Source organism: Puma concolor, chromosome B3 (assembly GCF_028749965.1).
Source record: "Puma concolor isolate L17-30 chromosome B3, mPumCon1.1.hap2, whole genome shotgun sequence".
NCBI classification, from domain to species: Eukaryota; Metazoa; Chordata; class Mammalia; order Carnivora; family Felidae; genus Puma; species Puma concolor.
In genome coordinates this window covers 103868690-103888701 of record NC_141672.1, presented here as the reverse complement: position 1 = coordinate 103888701, position 20012 = coordinate 103868690, and the positions used below count along the sequence as shown (strand labels likewise).

The following is a 20012-nucleotide window of genomic DNA, read 5'->3' as shown; positions in this document are numbered from 1 at the left end:
GCCTAGTGGGAGAAACCTGGCCAACGTCGTGTTTTCCAGAAGACGAAATTAAACCAAATAGGATGAAGTTCGTAGCTGTTAGTTTTATTTAGAAATGCAGGTGGACAATTTGGTTCACTAAGGCCTTGACTTAAATTCATCTTAGCTGAAAGTACTAAAATTTTCTATTTAGCCTTTATTAACCAAAACAAATCCAAGTGCTCTCTTTATAATGAGTACAAAGAAAGGATCCTAAGGCAAGAAACAACCGAACAACTTAATGTGGTGCTACATAAGTCAATACTAAGTTGCAAGGGATTATTCATAAACATTGCAGGCCCCCACTGAATAACTTCACTATATTGTGCTAAACACCAATACCTACACTGTTTTCCTTAACAACCAAGGAAAGCTGATCGATTTTCTGTAAAAGTTCTTTTTCTATCCGTTCTTGTTCCTGTTGCAACCAATTCCGTGCAGATAAAATCTCATTACTGAGCTCCTCAATCGTACCTTTAAATCTAAAATAAGAAAGTTAGTAAGTTAGATGTAAAAAAAAAATTTTGAATTACATCATATAACCTCAGTCTCTGGCTATCAAATTTCTCACAAATACGTCAGCATTCACCTCGGCTCCCTCGGAATTACAAGCTTACCTTCCCTTAGAATTATCCTTAGCACTAAATTGGGGATGGGGTGCCAGGAAGGATGACACAACAGATAAGCACCTGCTAACACTTCCTACTGGTGTAGAGCTGATGGTGTGGGTGTTGAGGTGTCACACAGTGACACACAGCCACGCCCGGTGCTCATCTTTGCCTTCAGAAGGCCCCCAGTGCTCCTGGCTCAGAGGACACAGTATCTTGGCACGCTTCCAGTCTCCTGTCTTTTCCTGGGCTCTTCCTCCCTCTCCCTGTTATCTCCCAGGACTGGAGCCTGGCGCCCCTTCTCTCAAATGTTCTCCAAATTGCTCTTGCCGGATACAGATATTTCCTAAAAGAAAACTGAAAGAAAAAAACCCTAACCTCCATTCCTCCAGTCCTTGTCCTTTCCAAATACATTAAATTTACACTCCACACTTGCTATCTCCTCATTACTTTTGTATTAGTTTTATTATGAAATAGAATAAAAGCAGAAGAGAACATATGACTTAAATAATAGTAATAATAAAATGGACACTGTGGTAGAAGACCCTAAATTATCTGCTACATGTTTTCCTCTTCTTTCCTGTTAAGAAATCCTCAAAGAGGCACACCTGGGTGGCTCAATCAGTTGAGCATTTGGCTCTTGATTTCAGCTCAGGTCATGATCCCGGAGTCGTGGTATCAAGCCCCATGTCATGCTCCGTGCTGAGCATGGAGCCTGCTTGAGATTCATTCATTCTCTCTCTCTCTCTCTCTCTCTCTCTCTCTCTCTCTCTCTCTCTCTCTCTCTCTCTCCCTGTCCCCCCTACACCCACTGTCCCTCTCCCCTGCTCATTCTCTCTCTCTCTCAAATAAAATAAAATAAAATAATAAAAAATTATTTTAAAAAAAAGAAAGAAAGAAATCCTCAAATGTGAACTGGGTACATGGCTGCCTGGCCAGAGACTACATTTCCCAGCCTCTCTCGCAGCTAGGTATGGCCATATTACCAGGTCGGGCAATGGATCACAACTGCCCGGGTCTTGCCACTATTAAAAAAGCTTCCTGGGCAGGAAACGCAAGCCAGCAGCCCCTCCCAGCTGTGGAGCTCAGCCTACAGCCCTGCCTGACCAGGAAGACTGACCACAGAGGCTGCAGCTTAATGCATTCACTTATTCTAGCAGTATTCTGATGTAGTCTTTAGAGTTTCTCCATATAAGATCATACCATCTGCAAAGAGGAATAGATTTACTTCTTTTTTTCTAATGTGGAGTGCTTTTATTCCTTTTTCTTGCCTAAGTGCCCTGGCCAGGACCTCCAACACTGTGTTGAATAGAAGTGGGGAGAGTAAACACCCCCACCTTGTTCCTGATTTTAGAGGAGAAACTTTCAGCTTTTTACTGCTGAGTAGATGTTAGCTGTGGGTTTGTCATATATGACCTTTATTATGTTGAGATACATTCATTTTATACCCAATTTGTTGAGTCCGTATCAAGAAAAAGGTATCAAATTTTGTCAAATGCTTTTTTCCATACTGAGATAATCATATGATTTTTTTTATCCTTCATTCTGTTAATGTGGTGTATCACATTTATTAATTTACATATATTGAACCATCCCTGCATCCCAGGGATAAATCCCATTCCCTCATGGTGTATGATCCTTTAAACTTGCTGTTGCATTTGGTTTGCTACCATTTTGTTAAGAATTTTTACATCTATGTTTAACAGGGATGTTGGCCTGTCTTTGGTATCTGGGTGATGCTGGATTCATAAAATGATTTTGGAAGTGTTCCCTCCTCTTTAATCTTTGGAGGGGTTTGAGAATGGGGTTTGGGGTGGGGGTTATTGAGTTTGTTGGCATTTAATGGTTTATAATAATCTCTTATGATTCTTTGTATTTCTGTGGTACCTGTTATAATGACTCCTATTTCATTTATAATTTTATTTGAGTGTTCTTTCTTTTTTTTTTCTTGGTTAGTCTACCTAAAGTTTTGTCAATGTGGTTTATCTTTCAAAAAATCCCCAACAATTAGTTTCATTAATTTTTCCCATCGTTTTTCTTTCTTTTTATTAAACATTTTTAAAAGTTTATTTATTTATTTTGAGAGAGACAGCACGCACAAACTAGGGAGGGTCAGAGAGAGGGAGACAGAATCCCAAGCAGGTTCTGCACCATCAGTGCAGAGCCCAATGCAGGGCTTGAACTCACAAACTGTGAGATCATGACCTGAGCCGAAATCAAGAGACAGACATTTAACCGACTGTGCCACCCAGATGCCCTTCCGTTGTTTTTCTATTGTTTTCTAGATTCTATTTATTTTTGCTCCAATCTTTATTATTTCCTTCCTCCTGCTGTCTTTATGCTTTGTTTGTTCTTCTTTTTCTAAAAGAAAGAACATATCTTTCAAGATATCTCATATATTTCAAGAGTATCTCATATTCCTTGAGATACAAAGTTAGGTTGTTTATTCAAGATCGTTCTGTTTTCTTAATGTAGGCATTTAGTATTGTAAACTTTCCTCATAAAACTGCTTTGGCTGCATTCCATAAGTTTTGATACTTTGTGTTTCCATTTTCATTTATTTAAAGATTTTCTAAATTTCCCTTTTGATCTTCGTTGGCCCATCTGTTGTTCAGGAATGTGTGGTTTAATTTCCATATATTTGTGAATTTTCCAATTTTCCTCCTATTATTGATTTCTAGTTTCATGCTATTGTGGTCAGAAAAGGTACTTGATATGATTTTGATCTTCTTTAATTTATTAAGGCTTGTTTTGTAACCTAACATATGATCCATCCTGGAGAATACTCTGTTTGCACTTAAGAGAAATTTGTATTCTGCTACTGTTGGATGGAAAGTTCTGTACATGTCTGTTAGGTTTCTAGTTGGGCAGGGCTTCTGCCTATGCTCTGAGGTCAGGGGATGGGAGGAACAGCTGGCTGGGCTCCCCAGTCAGATGGGCCTACAAGCTGGGCTCTGCATTCAAGCAGGGTCGCTGGCTGGGCGCCCTGGCCAAGTGGGGCTGCTGGGCTAGACTGCACAATCAAACAGAGCCACTAACTGCACTGGGCAATTACCTCTGGTCGGCTGAGGTCTCAGACTGTGTTCGCTGGCTGGGCAGTTCGCTGCTGTTTGGACTCCATGATTAAGGGCTGTAGGCTGGGCTCCACAATTGCACCCAATCAAGTGGGACCCCCAAGCTATGCTTCCCAGCCAAGTGTTACTACTGGCTAGCCTCCAAGTTCAGCTGGCTTCATCATCAGACAGGGCCTCAGGCTTGCTCCAGGACTGGGCAGGCTGCTGGTTGTGGCACACTGTTGAGTGAGGTTCCTGGCCAGGCTTCCTGGTCAGGTGGCACCAGCTGCTATACCTCACAGTTGGGTGAAGCTGGTGGCTGGGTTTTGAGATCAGGCAGAATCATTGTCTGGGCTTCTGTTTGGGGGAGGGGTTACTGGCTGGGTTCTCTGCTTGGGCAAGGCTACAGGCAGTGCTCAACAAATAAGTGGGAGCAGTCTGGGCTCCACTTGCTAATAAGCAAGGCTGTAAGCTGGGCTCCACAGCCAGGTAATGTAGGGGGGGCTCCAAGGTCACCTGGGGTCACTATGCAGGCTCCCCAGTCAGGTAGGGCTACAGGTTACAGCTTTTATTTTTGATTATATTTTCTAGAAGTTCTATTTCGTTGTTTTCAATTCTGACTGATCATTTTTAATAATCTCTCATTCCTTAGTCATACTTTCAAAATGTGTGTGTGTGTGTGTGTGTGTATACTCACACATACATATACATCACATACAAATGTATGTACGTACATGTATACTTATTTTATCCAATAATTCCTATATATGCAGTATTTGGACATCAAATTCCTCTTTTCTCTGTTTCTCCTGACTCTATCACATGTGTGACTTTTTTGTTTGTATTGTTTTACGATTTTTGATTATACATTCATGCTCCTTAGAACTTGATCTGTTCTGGGAAGATCTGGGAAGCCTTCAGGACTGGGTATTTACATCTGTTTCTTCCAGCTTCTTAAGCCACCACCAAAACAGGATCATTCTAAGATTAAACTGTCCACTGTGGTTTTCTTCAAGCTGCTTGGGTAATGTGAATTCTAGCTCTAAATTTATATGAAGGCTGTATTGTGGGGGCACATGGCTGGTTCAGCTGGTAGATCTCAGGGTCATGGGTTCAAGCTCCATGTTGGGTATAGAGCTTACTGAAAATAAATAAGTAAAATAAATAAAGGCTATATTGTGCTCCTGAATTTTCAAAGAATATCTTCTATCCCTCTACCCAGAGCCAAGATTTAGACAGGTGAGTTTCCTTAGGCTCTCTTTGTGGAAAGGGCATTTTCCCTAGTTCACCCAACCAGGGTTTTCCCTTTGGGTAATCAATCTGACCTTCTGCCCCAGGCTTTGTCCCCTCTCCCCTGTGAAGAGCGTTTGTGTCTAGACTTCTAGACTTTAAACTGTAGGAAGGAAAATAAAGATGTTCGTGTCTGCTGACTAGTAATATCTCCTAACGAAGTAATTTACATAGGAAAAAATACCAACATGTTTATTTTTTCCTCTGTGATGGAAGGAAGAGGACTGAAGAGATTTTTCTGTACTTGGCAAGCGTGTAGGATCTATGAGAAGTGGTGACATAACTCAACGATTATATAATACAGACAATTAGAGAAAAAAGAAACATGCTTGTCATAAGAGAATTCCTGTTAACTCAGCAACAACCTTGACACAACATTAAATATGGTGATGATAAGATATAAGAACCAGGAGAATGATTAATTTAAAATCTCCACAAGTCTCTAACAAAGTTCCACACTAAAATCATTGTTAAACAATATATTAAGTCAAATACACACACACACATACACACACACACACACACACATAAACATATATAGTGATGACTGGCTCTGCTTAGGCAGGAAAATGCCAAGCTCATGAAGATTCATGATGGGAGAAGATGTATGGTTTTGTGACTGAGTAGAAGGGCAGATGATGAGTTTCACTGTGGGCAAGTACAGTTCAAAGTGTTACTATAACAAAATGGGAAAGTATAACACATCATAGGGTGCTGACTGGATAGTTTACAATCACCCTAGTGCACACCTCTCCCACCTACACTACTGCAGCAATGCCCCCACCTGATGTCCCCATCTCTGCTTTGCCCCCCACTTTTTAAAAATTTTTTAATCTTTATTTATTTTTGAGAGAGAGAGACACACACACAGTGTGAGTAGGGGAAGGGCAAAGAGAGAGTCTCTGGAGACACAGAATCTGAAACAGGCTCCAGGCTCTGAGCTGTCCACACAGAGCCCGACACAGGGCTTAAATTCACTGAGCGCTAGATCATGATCTGAGCCGAAGTCGGATGCTTAACCAACTGAGCCACTCAGGCGCCCCATGCTTTGGCCCCTTTTGATTCACTTTCTTTTTTTTTCTTTCTTTTTTTAATGTTTTTAGTTATTTTGGGGGGGGGAGGGAACACATGAGCAAGGGACGGGCAGAGAGACAGAGGGACAGAGGATCAGAAGCCGGCTCTGTGCTGACACCAAAAAGCCCAATGTGAGGCTCGAACTCCTGAATCTCACGATCGTGACCTGAGCCAACGTCCGACACTCAACCAACTGAGCTACCGTGGTGCCCCACCGTTTTCTGATTGCCACCAAGGCCATTTAAAAATAACTATAAATCTTATTATATCACCCCATCTGCCTCAAGCCCTTCAGTGGCTGTCCTTACTGCACTAAAGCCAGAGACAACAACCCCGCGTATGGTCTACAAGGCCCTGCTGCCGGCTTGCCTCCTCCCCAGGCCTCACTTCCCCTCCATCTCTCTTCCAGCCACCCTCGCCATCTTGCAGCTTCTTGTATGCCACACTCCTCCATCCCATACGTTCTTACCTCACTCTTCACCTAGTGAATCCCATTTCTTCTTCAGCTCTTACTTCAAACATCACCTCCTCAGGAAGGAGGTCCCACAACCAGGCCTCATGGCACCATTCATTGTATTAGCTTCCTGTGGCTGTGGTGACAAATTGCCACAGACTTGATGGCTTAAACCAACACGTTTATTCTTTCATAGTTCTGGAGGTCAGAGACCTAAAATCAGTTTCACTGCACTAAAATTGAAGTGTGAGCAGAAGTGGTTCCTTCCGGAAGCTCTCAGAGGAGAATCATTGCTTTGCCTCTTTCAGCTTTTAGTGGCCACCCGTATTTCATGGTCTGTGGCCCCTTCCTCATCCTTAGAGTGCATCTCTGAGCCTCCAGTCTCTTTTTCCATTATCACGTGACCTTCTCTCATGACTCTGACCCTCCTGTCTCCCTCTTACAGACATTCTAGGGATTACATGGGGTCTACGAGGTAATCCAAGGTAACCTATCCATCTTAAAATCCTTAATCACATCTGCAAAGTCCCTTTTTGCCATATAAGGTAACATATTCAGAGGGCTTGGGCCATGGTGATCTTTGGGGGACCATCATTCAGCCTACCACAACCATGCACCTTTTCTTCAAAGCAATTGCAACCATTAGTAATAATAAGGCATACACTCACTCAAGTCACTATTTGATTAATGCTCATCAACTCCTTAGACTATAAACTCCACAAGGATAGGAACAGAGTCTGTTTTTCTTTATTTCTGGATCCTTAGTAACTAGGCCAGTGCTCACTATATATCTACTGGATGAATAGATAATTATCCAACTACTAAAAACCATAAGAAGGAATGTAAAGTGGCAACATGCTACAAGGAAACTTTTCCTCTTAACTTCCATTATTGTTTTCAGTTTGTTTTATGTGATAAATAAAAATGAAAAGGAAAAAAACCATACTAGTGAATAGGGTTATCAAGAACTCGAACCCAAAAAAAAAATGTTTATAAGCTGACTACTTACTTCGTATCCAAAAGCTGCAGCTGGTGGTTACTGTCTCTGTGGGACATCTTCAGTTTGGTGCTTTGCTCTGATATCGACAAGTCCACTCTGTTCAAAAGCTGAGAAATCTGGGAAAGAAACCTTGCTTGTAATATCACATATGATCTTTAGAGGTAGTTTCAGATAACATCTGGTAAGCTATATTCTAGTCGATGACATTAAGATTCAACATAATTTAATATATTCTTTTAGCAGTTCACCTCATCTTTCCACTTCCATTTTCTATCATACACACTCATCAGAAATCAAGACCAGGAATGATGCCAAAATCCATGACGCTCTGAGTACTTAACTTTATAGTTCTCTGATGAGCAAGCCTAGTTTCTGCCCAGGACCACTACCTCCACCTGCTGGCACAAAATACAGTTATGTTTACTTTGGGATTTCTACCATTAATGTGGCTGCTAGACATAGAGAATGGAATTCTTATCACTTGCAAAATCCTTTGAGGTCCCAGATTTACCTCCATATCAAGTCAAGTCACCAGAAAATATAATTTGTAAATTCCATCCCTCCTACTCCTTGTTCCCACCACCCATCCCTCCCCCTGGTCTTTCTACTAAGAGTTAATAGAAACTCGTCCTATATGAAATGTCTTTAGTTTCTTCAGGAATTACAGTGTTCGATATTCCTCACTCGCAGATTCATGGGACAAGTATTTATTAGATCCAGAACAAAAAAAAGTATGTCTCCTTCTATAGATTTCTATATGCATCCGACTTGGCTCGGCCACCAAGAAGCTTAGTATCTGCTGAGCATTTATTTTCTGTTGAGGTAATTCTGTCCTTACTCATTCTCCGAAAAAAAACTATTGGAATTTTGTTTTATTGTGGGGTTTTTTTGGTGGCTTTAGAATATCTGTGTCCTTCACATAAGCAGATTTAGATCTTTATTGAATGTATTTTGAACACAAGTATTTTTACTCCAGCAAATTGACCAGGTGCCCCTTTTTACTGGAATGGTCCCTCTTTGCATGAAGAATAACAACTAGGGCAGATACTGTGGGGCAAATCCTAGAAGACAGGCCCCTTGATGGCAAAGGGAAGCTTTTAAGTGGCCAAAAAGCAAATGGTGAAATGCCAAAAGTTATGCTTTATAAAACTGATCTGTGTTTCAAGGTGGAGTACTCTAAAATTCACCAGCCAGCCTACCTCTACCTTTGTCTGAATCCTTTCCCACCAAAGACTATGTGATGAGGTAGCACATAACATGAGTCCCAGGACAGTAACTATTTCCTGAACCAAAAATGGGGACATGGCATATAACAGAATGCCCGATCATTTACCTATGCACGAAGTAGTTTTGGAGCCATTATTTAGAATTTCTGGAATATATTAATTGTTTTAGGAATGAGGGAAAAGAACCTTTAAAATTAGGACTCTACCAAAAAATTTGGCGCTTTGGTTGCCGTACCCGTGAAGGGCCACTGCACTGAAACAGGGGGAAAGAAGAAGTGAGGAAAAGATATGCATGTGCTAGGCATCCCGGCTGGTTTCTCATCACCATGTTATTCTTACTTAGCTAAGAACAAATTACCTCCTTCTAAAAGGCTACCTGAAGTAGGCCATACCTGCCCCTCTGCGTCTTTGATTTTTGTTTCCAAGATAAGTTTGGCAGCTTGCTGTTCTTTGTTCAGGTGCTGGAGCCCCTCATAAGTCGTTTTGTGCTCTGCAGAGAGTCTGGCTATGCTGGCGTCACACCTGTCCAGGAAAACGACAAAGCTAACTCTGAGTGAAGTTTAAAAACAAGCACTGAAGCTCCTTGACATACTCAAACACACAACCCCACTCAAAGAAACTGTACTTTGACTCACTCTTTTACACAGAGGTTCAAATGAATATAGAGAGCTGCCCTCGTTATGGGTTTTAAGTTAAACCACAGGGATGCTGCTTAATAAGAGTAGGGATGTCACCATCAAAGGAGCAAAGGCTTTACAATGCTCATGAGTATAAAACTGTACATGCAGTAAGAGCCCAATTACAGAAGGCCTATACAGTGTGCTGGACGGGGTCTGTCACTCTTCAGTGCCACCTCCACGCCTCTAAGTTCTCTGGGCCTTCTTTGGATCGTGAAGGCAATTCCTTCTACATTTGAAAGTACTACTCCTAACCTTTTACCAAATCGCCTCAAGACGGTCAGCTTTGAGTGGGGTCCAGAGCTTGAGAAGGCTGTGCAGCGGGTCTGAGCTGCAGTGTAGGCTGCTCAGTCCCTTGGGCCTCACAGCTTGGCAGTGCCAATGGTGCTCAAAGTATCTGTGGCAGAGAAGCCATGTGCGAAGCCTCTGTCGAGCCCTAGTAGGAAATTCACAGAATAGCTCCCTAGGAATACGAAACTAAGTCAGCCCCGTTCCAACCCAATCATCCCACTGTGAAAAGTAGCCATTGGCTTGCTGCTGGGCCCCGGTAGCAAGTGCGTTCCTGAGCACGGGACATTAAGTGACCAAGCAATCTGGCCAGGCCATCCTGAGCACCAAGCCATAAAGGGAGGCATATGAGCAGTGCTCCATCTTCAAGGGGAAGAAAAGCATAGACATCACGCTTAAATAGGTCCCAAAGGCGTAAGTACACTGCATGAGCCCACACTCCTGTGGCATATACTCTTGCTTCTGCCAACTTTCCTTTAACTCACACATACAGCCTCTTGAGGAGCTCCTGATGACCAGGTGGACCAGCGGAGGAAAAGCCAGACCTGGTTTACGAAAGGTGTCAATATGCCGACACCTTCCAGAAGTAGACTACTGACACTTAAAAGCCCACTAGGGAGTGGATCTCAAGGGTGTTAAGGAAGGGAAACCCCCACAGTTGGCAGAAGTTCAAACAATGTATCTGCCTAGAATAAAAAATAGCCAGATGTTCATGATTAATGGCGAGAGACATAGAAGAAACATATTGGAGGATTGGTGACAACAGGAAAAGAGCCATATATTTGGATTGCTCAGAACTGACACAGCATTTTTGGGGTGCCTGAGCGGCTCAGTTGGTTGGGCGTCTGACTTCAGCTCAGGTCACGATCTCATGGTTTGTGAGTTTGAGCCCCATGTCGGGCTCTGTGCTGACAGCTCAGAGGCTAGAACCTGCTTCAGATTCTCTGTCTCCCTCTCTCTCTGCCCCTCCCCTGCTCACACTCTGTCTCTCTCTCTCTCTCTCAAAAATAAAGAGACATTTAAAAAAAATTAAAAAACGAAACAAAACTGACAGAGCATTTGTGCTCCTTGTGAATGTTCTCTGTTTCAAGGGAGCAGAGGCCCAAAAATTCTACTTCCCAAACAACCTTGGCAGCTGGTTGTAAATAACCGTAGATTACTTATACAGAGAGGTGGAAGAGAAGCCCTTATGTTCCCCTGGCAGGGATGGGCATACATGGGATAAACTGCACACGTGAGGTTTACAGCCACTTCTAGGCACACTCCTGCAAATCACTCACTCCCATGCTATAGGCAGCTGATGTTTTCAATGGCTCCGTTCTGTGATTCTTGCACATCCCACTTTCCTGAAAGCCAACAGCAGTTTCTTTCACTTTGCTTGCTTAAATCTGCCAAAGGCTATGCAAGCTCTAACCTCCTGGATTAAATACCTTCCTGCTAAAATACTTAGAGTGGTTTCTGTCTTCTTGACCGAACCTTGATGCATATAGTCATATATCCGTATAAAATTTTACAAGGAAGCATGCAAAATATTAACCAGCTATCTTTGGATCATGTGTGATTTTTATTTTACTTTTCATTCTTTTCTAAATTGTATAACTTCCCCACAATAAGTATGTATAATTTTTCTGATCAGAAAAATAATTACACAAGGAAAATATTTTAATCCACGGCCATGTACAAAGAATGGGTTCCAATTTTATGGAATATGCACTATCCTACCATATTTCTCTGGGGTCCCCATGAAGCAGAAATGAGGCTGGACTACAAGGAATCCAGAGCTAGAGAAATGTGGGTTAGAGTCACTGTCATGAAAGTTAGGTCAGGTTCAAGGCAATAGGTAGCAGAAGCAGAGAGGCGACAGTGGGAAGCCCACTCCATAATTTACTCTTTCAGTCAATAAGTATTTGTAGAATGGCCACTATGTGTCACATACTAATTATACAAAATGAAGACATAGTGGGAACTTTTTTCTTCAGTACACATACCATACAATCCAGAAATTTAAAAACAGATTCTTATGCCACCACTATAAAAATCCTACTCAGCTTACATGTATATTTTCTTCTGTTATTGGTGGAGATTTTATCTGACATTTTATTCTTGCTCATTATCCCTCAAATCAGACAAATCAGGTCAGAAGATTGGGAACTTGCTGAACAAGTCATTATAAATACACAGACTGAAGACGGAGCCAGTGACAGGTCCCAGTTTCAGTAAATCAGCGGTCTGCAATCTTCCTAAAAGCACCGGGAATGAATTCTTTAAGATGTAGATCTGCATTTAGGCCTCAACGAGCTTTGTAAATTGTTCCCTAAGTGACTCAGACACTGAAAAGAATCTCATTGACTAAGTCATACAAAATATTTGCAACAAGCTTAAAAAAACAAAATATTGATCTAGAGTATATAAGCCACGAATAAAGATTAAAGAGCATGCCAGTGCTTTGTAGGCTTTCCAATAAGCAATAAGATTTAACTGATTTACTAATCATTTTGCACGAAAATGTTGCAAATTAAAACTACTACCTGGTCTGTCGGTTAAACATGGTGGACTGAACACATGCCCTTATTTTGGCTCCCTCCTGAAAACCTATCAAGATGACTCCAGATGAATTTTAAAAAGGTATAAATCCACAAGGACAAAAAATAATGGGAGGGGAAAAAAAAGTATGGGGGAAAGTAGAAAGCAGACAGATGGTGCAGGAGATGGAGCAAAGCGTATATTTTGCTACGGCCGGTGCTGGGAGCTTGAAGGGCTCTATATCTGAAAACCAGCAGAAGCGAGAAGAAGCTTTAGTTCCCACGTGGCAAGACGGGCAAGAAACCGGCTCCACTCAGGAAGCACACAGGAGCACACTTGTGACAGAACACAGGAACCAGGGTAACTGAAACCAGAGGTCTGAGTGGGGCCCTACCAGCTATGGAAAGCTCAAAAAACAAACAAACCAAAAAAAAAAAAAAAACAAACAAAAACCTGGATGAGGGGCACCTGGGTGGCTCATCGGGTTAAGCAGTTGACTTCAGCTCTGGTCATGATCTCACAGTTCATGAGTTCGAGCCCTGTCTCATGTTCTCTGCTGTCAGCGCAGAGCCTGCTTCGGATCCTCTGTTTCCCTCTCTCTGCCCCTCCCCACCCTCTTTCTCAAAAATAAATAAACATTTTTAAAAACGTGGACCAAATGAGTTCTTAAATAAATATGTTTAAGATACTGAAAAAATCGAAGACAGATTAATATCTATAACGAGAACTCTGAATTATTAAACAAAAACAGGCAGAGGGGAAAGAAGAACAAGTGGATGAGAGAAAAATGGAAAATCCTGGAAGTAAACTACACAGTGTCTTCACAGACCTGACAAATTCTAGACTGGACCTGACTGAAGATGGTCAGTTAGTTTGAAGACAGTAGCAAGGAGCTCACACAGAAGGAAGCAAAGACAGCGATGCGAAACATGAAAAAACAGGTAAGAGACAAGGAGGACAAATAAAGAGATGCCAACCTAAGCGAAAGAGGAATTGAGAAGTCCCCAAAAGAAGGAGACAGAAGGGTGGAGAAACATCTTAGGAGTGAGGAAAAAGAACTTATCATCCCAGGATAAAGGCAAAACAAAGACAGACACAGATTTTTTTTTTTTAATTTTTTTTTTCCAACATTTATTTATTTTTGGGACAGAGAGAGACAGAGCATGAACGGGGGAGGGGCAGAGAGAGAGGGAGACACAGAATCGGAAACAGGCTCCAGGCTCCGAGCCATCAGCCCAGAGCCTGACGCGGGGCTCGAACTCACGGACCGCGAGATCGTGACCTGGCTGAAGTCGGACGCTCAACCGACTGCGCCACCCAGGCGCCCCCAGACACAGATTTAAACATGCAAAGATAAAGACATGTATTGACCACAAACCCATACTGAAAGAGTCACTAAATCATGTACTTCAGTAAAAAGAAAAGAGCACCCAGGGACATCTGGCTGGCTCAGTCAGTAGAGACCGTGACACTTGATCTTGTAAGTTTGAGCCCCACGATGGGTGTAGAGATTACTTAAAAATAAAATCTTTAGGGGTGCCTGGGTGGCTTAGTCGGTTAAGCGTCCGACTTCGGCTCAGGTCATGATCTCACAGTCCGTGAGTTCGAGCCCCGCGTCGGGCTCTGTGCTGACAACTCAGAGCCTGGAGCCTGTTTCCGATTCTGTGTCTCCCTCTCTCTCTGCCCCTCCCCTGTTCATGCTCTGTCTCTCTCTGTCCCAAAATAAATAAAAAACGTTGAAAAAAAAATTAGAAAAAAAAAAAACAAACTCATTTCTTGGGAGGCGCCTGAGTGGCTCAGTAAGTTAAGTGTCCAATTTCAGCTCAGGTCATGATCTCCTGGTTTGTGGGCTCGAGCCCTGATCTCCTGGTTTGTGGGCTCGAGCCCCGTGTCAGGCTCTGTGCTGAGAGCTCGGAGCCTGGAGCCTGCTTCAGATTCTGTGTCTCCCTCTCTCTCTCTGTCCCTCCCTCACTTGTGCTCTATCTCTCCCTCTCTCAAAAATAAATGAACATTAAAAAAAATAAATAAATAAACATCCTCTTTAAAAACAAGAAAATAAAAATAAAAGCCATTTCTTGGTACTAACTCACATTTACTTGAGGCTGAACAACTTGTTTAGCTCAGTCATGTTGTTAAAATGCTATAATCCTTTTCAGAAGTAACAGGAAAGAAATTAATGGAACAATTTTTTTTTAATATTGACTTAAATACTTAAAATATTTAAAAAAAATTTTTTTAACATTTATTTATTTTTGAGAGACAGAGCATGAGCAGGGGAGGGGGAGAGAGAGAGAGGGAGACACAGAATCCGAAGCAGTAGCCAGGCTCTGAGCTGTTTGTTAGCACAGAGTCCGATGTGGGGCCCGAACCCACAAACTGAGAGATCATGACCTGAGCCGAAGTCGGACGCCCAACCGACTGAGCCACCCAGGTGCCCCAATACTTAAAATATTTTTTAAAAATATTTTAAATAATCTGACAAAACTGCATATATGCATTTAAATATTTTCAATATTCATAGTACGATATATACAATTAAGCAATAATTATGCCATTGTTCTTCTGTATTGGAAATCTTTTTTGAATGTGAATGCCCATTGTTGGAGAAAGTTTGTAGAATCAAGCTATATCACATACTACTGGTGGAAAAATACATTTTACAAGCTTTCTAGAGGGCAACCTGGCAGTATATGCCCCAAATTTTGAAACATAAATATATTTCTATGTGCCTTTCAATCTAGGTATTAGCCCCAAAGAAACAAAGTTTCAGGAAAGAAAAAAAAAAAAAAAAAAGCAAACTAAGTACAATTCTTTACCTGTATAAATGCCTGCTGTTTAACTTGCTACTATTATAGAATACTGGCCAAAATCCTTTAAAATGCCCCCAAAGGGTTGCTCCCTATCCATCTAACTTCCAGCAGCATCTCACACACCTCAGTCCCTTTTCCCCTCTTCATCTAGTCACACTGATTATATTCCAGGGCTTCGAACTTACCTCACTCCTTCCCACTTCAAGGCCTGACCCATGTTGTTTCCTGTCTGGAATGTTCTTCCCTGACCTTTTCACATGGGTACTTACCATTCCACCCTCAGAGCTAAGCACGCAAGTCACATCCTTAAGGAAGCCTTCCCAGAGCCCCCAGATGAGACACACCAGTTACATACTTGGAGAACGCCCCACATAAATCTTTCACTGACTTGCGATTAAAACTTATTATTGTTATTATTTTGGATATCTTCCATAACATACTCTTGTTTCATAATATACTCTCATCACTGGCCCAAGCATGGCTCACTTTGTTCAGTTAATTATTTTGAGTAATGGCTCCCATGAAAGTAAGCATTTTGAATCCTGTGTCATCATTCCCTTGTTTTCCTATTAAGACGATTGATTAATGGCAAGCCAAGAAACAGACTCTTCTTAACTGGTGGTTGCCAGAGGGGAGGTGGGTGGAGGGATGCATGAAATAGGTGATGGGGATTAAGAAGTGCACTTGCCCTGGGTGATGTTTGGAAGTGTTGAATCAGTATACTGACACTTGAAACTTAAATAACACTGTATGTTAACTGTACTGGAATTCAAATAAAATAAAATAAAATAAAATGTTAAAAGACAGTTAATTGCATATACACATGCATGTATGTAAGTACATATATATGCAAATACGTGTGTATATATATGATGGCATTCTATTTCTTTTTTTTATTTTAAGTCTATTTTGAGCAAGAGAGAGAGGGGGAATGCGAATGTGGCAGAACAGAAGAGAGGGAGAGAGAGAGAATCCCAAGCAGGCTCTATCTGCATTGTCAGAGCAAAGCGTGGAAGGGGCTCAATCTCTGTAACTGTGAGATCAGGACCTGAGCCAAAATCAAAAGCCAGATGCTTAACCAACTGAGCTATCCAGACAACCTTAGCATGCATTTCTTCAAAGTATATATATGCATGTTTTAGTCGAATTTAACTTTTACAAAAGACATTATGTCAGGGGCGCCTGGGTGGCTCAGTCAGTTAAGTGTCTGACTCAGTTTCAGCTCGGGTCATGATCTCACGTTTCTTGTGTTCAAGCCCCATATCAGGCTCTACCACTGATAGTGTGGAGCCTGCTTAGGATTCTCTCTCTCTCCCTCTCTCTGCACCTACCCCACTGGCTCTCTGTCTCTCTCAAATTAAATAAACAAACTTATTAAAAAAAAAGACATTATGTCATATGCAATATTTTGGTATTTATTTTTTCCACCTATTATATTTCTAAGATTCATCCATATTGCCATACAGCACTGAGGTTCATTTTGACAATAGAATAATATTCTGTTGTTTGTTACAATTTATTTGTTCATGCTCTCATTGATGGGCACTTTGGGTTATTTCAGTATTTCTATTGTGAATGATGCTGCTATTAACAAGACCCCTTATACAAGAATTTCTCTCCAGCAGAAACTGATGGATCATGGAGTATGTGAATGTTCAACACTGGGAGGTAAGATCACATTCTAATTTATACTCCCACTAGCAAGGAATAAGAGACTGTAAGAAGCCACATCCTCTCTAACGCTTATTTTCAGACGTTTCAGATGCCAATCAACTGGGTGAAAAAAAAATATTTTGTGTTTTGAATTTTCATTTCAACATCAACCACTGAAGTTAAATCTCTTTACATGTTTGTTGACCACATATGTTTCTGCTTTGGTAAAATGTCATTCATGTCTCTCACCCATTGTTACACTGGGTTGTTTGCATTACTCTTATTAACTTGCAGGAAATCTTTAAATGCTCTTAGTACTAACCCTTTACCAGCCAATATCGTCCTCAGTTTGTAACATTTAATTACAAATAATTAAAGAATGTAACATTCTTTAAAGGGTCTTTTGATGAACAATGTTTTAAATTTTAATATAATCAAATCCATCAATGCTTTTTATGTCAAGAAGAAATTCTCCCCTACCGAAAGATCTAAAAGATATTCATCTGTATTTTTCTATTAAAAATTTTTAAGTCTTATTTTTAGCACTTAAGCCCTCTACCCGTCCAGAGCGGATTTTGTATCTGGTAGGAGGTAGAAAAGAAATTACTCTTTTTTGATATGTATAATATATTTTTCAGCTTTACTTATGAGCAATCCCTCCTTTCTCCACTGATCTGCTATGCCATCTATGACATGTGCCAAGGTCCCACACATATGTGGTCACAGTCCAATTTGTGCATGCTCTATTTTATTCCATTTTCACTTTCTCTACCCCTAAGCCAATAACATAGAGTTTCACAACAAGTCTTGCTATCGGGTAGGGCAATTCTCCCCTCTCTGGTCATCCTCAGAAGCGTAGCGTGTATTTTTCACTCTTAACCCTTACATATAAACATTAGGGTCATTTTATCAAGTTCAAAGTAAAACTCTGTTAGGATATTAACTGGAATTTCATTAATTCTAAAAATTAATTTGAAAGAATTGATATCTTCATAAATATTAACACTTCCTACCCTTGAATATAATATCTATCTCTATTTACTTATGTTTTCTTATTATTTCTTTTTTTTTAATGTTTATTTATTTTTGAGACAGAGAGAGACAGAGCATGAACGGGGGAGGGTCAGAGAGAGAGGGAGACACAGAATCTGAAGCAGGCTCCAGGCTCTGAGCTGTCAGCACAGAGCCTGACGCGGGGCTCGAACCCACAGACAATGAGATCATGACCTGAACCGAAGTCGGACGCTTAACTGACTGAGCCACCCAGGTGCCCCTCTTATCATTTCTTAATCAAATTAAAAATAATTTTTCCCTTTAGAGGTCTTGAGCAATTTTTGTTAGATTTCTGCCTAGTTATTATATATTCTCTGCTTTTATTTTAAATGGTATCTTCATTTTGGTATGTTTTGTTTAATAGTAAGGAAACTGACTTTTGTATATTAATATATCTAGCCATTTTGCTAAGTATGCATTAACAGATCAAAAGGGAAGGATATCAAAAGATTTGAACAGATGCAAAAAATACTTGAGAAAACCCAATACAAATTCATAGAATCTTAGTAAATTAGGAATTGAAGAAAACTTAATCTGATAAATCTATGTTAAAAAAAATAACACAAGCAATTATCATTCAAAATGGAAAAACAATGGAATAATTTCATTGAAGTAAAAAACAAGAGAAAGATGCCCCCAATCACATCTACTTAACACGGTATTGGAGGGGTTTGCCATTGTAAGATGACAAGAAAGAGAGACTAAGGATACAAGGATCAGAAAAGAAGAAATAAAATTATCATTATTTGCAAATGATATGATTTCTATAGAAAACCCCAAATATCGGGGCACCTGGGTGGCTCTGTCAGTTAAGAATCTGACTCTTGACTTCAGCTAAGGTCATGATCTCATGGTTTATGAGTTCAAACTCCATATAGGGTGCTGCACTGTCCTGATCTGCTTGGGATTCTCTCTCCTCCTCTTTCTCTGCCCCTCCCCCACTTGTGTGTGTGCACACGCGTGCTCTCTCTCTCTCTCAAAATAAATAAATAAACTTTAAAAATATTTAAAAAATAAAACTCCAAATATCTACAAATAAATTATTCAAATAACAAGTGAAATTAAATAACTATTTGGCATTAAGTTGTTTGACATCTGTGTCCCCTCCTAGACAGAATATAAACAGCAAGACAGAGGGACGACATTTGCCTTTTTCATCACGAAAACCCTAGTGCCCCGTTCATTGCCTTACATGTAGAAGAGGCCCAACAGATATTGTGAATGGACGAATGTATTTGTGAATGGATGAATACACAGAAAATCACTGTACAGTGCAAAGTACTTGATTCATATTACTTCCTTTAGTCTTAAATCATCCCTCACTTCACAAATGATGGTAAAACCAACACCAAATAAAGACCTTTCTTTTTTGAGTTCATAACTGTTTAGCAAAATATTATTTAAATCTTATTTGGGGATATCATGGGTTCTAACATACCATGAAATACAAAAATATTATACAGAAGCTTTATTTTCCAATCCAAACACAGCTTTTACTGGGTAGGAACTGTCAGGTATCACTACATCTGACCAGTTTCATTATCTTTGCAAAGCTGTTTGAGGGATGGACTCTGTTTGAAAAAGTTATTTAGAAAGATCTTGAAATTATCCTGAAGTTCATGGCTCACTGATTTTCCCTAGCTTTGGCCTGGCTTCAGTATTATTTCTCACTTGGAAACACAAATACTACAACATAAATTTCCATTAACATCAAGTAGTAAATACAATAAATTAAGGCACACAATTGTAGCAGGATGCTCCATACCCAAGTAAGCAGTATACTAGAACTATGCATGTACTCAAAGAAAGCCCACAATGTACTGTTATGTGGGAACACTTCAGTTGCAGAATAATATATGTAATACTTTGTAAAATCAAAATCAGACTGTTGTGATTGTTAATTAATTGTGAGGCTGCAAATCATCATGTTACTACAATGATAAATTATTACCTCATAACTATGCGTGAAAAAGTCTGAAAGGACAGACATCAAGCTGTTAATATTAGTTACCTGTAAGGAATAAAACAGAGCAAGGGGCTGGTGAACTTAATTTTTTTCTCTACTTTACAAATTTCATAATATTTCTGACTGTTTAATACCACACACTTCATCTTCGTACCTTTATAAGTAAGGGGACAAAGCAGGTGGGAAGGGCAGGGAGGGCTGCAAGGTAAGATACCAAAGCCTGCCATCAGAAAACATACACAAAGAAATCAACTCTGGTTTTCTTATGTTAAAAACAAAGTTATCCTTATTCTCAAATGCTGCATAAAAATATCACATA

The 20012-nt window shown here is 40.5% G+C and overlaps 1 protein-coding gene across 2 annotated transcripts in view; it reads right to left on the bottom strand.

The window, feature by feature from the left end:
• FAM81A (family with sequence similarity 81 member A) overlaps window positions 1–20012 on the bottom strand; it is a 79733-nt gene that overhangs the window by 9421 nt on the left and 50300 nt on the right. For both annotated transcript variants that reach the window (XM_086710817.1, XM_086710818.1), the window contains exons 5-7: window positions 9116–9245; window positions 7507–7613; window positions 365–500 (exon numbers count right to left, since the gene is read on the bottom strand). In XM_086710817.1, the coding sequence (XP_086566943.1) occupies window positions 365–500; window positions 7507–7613; window positions 9116–9245 (373 nt within the window). The remainder of the gene's footprint in view (window positions 1–364; window positions 501–7506; window positions 7614–9115; window positions 9246–20012) is intronic.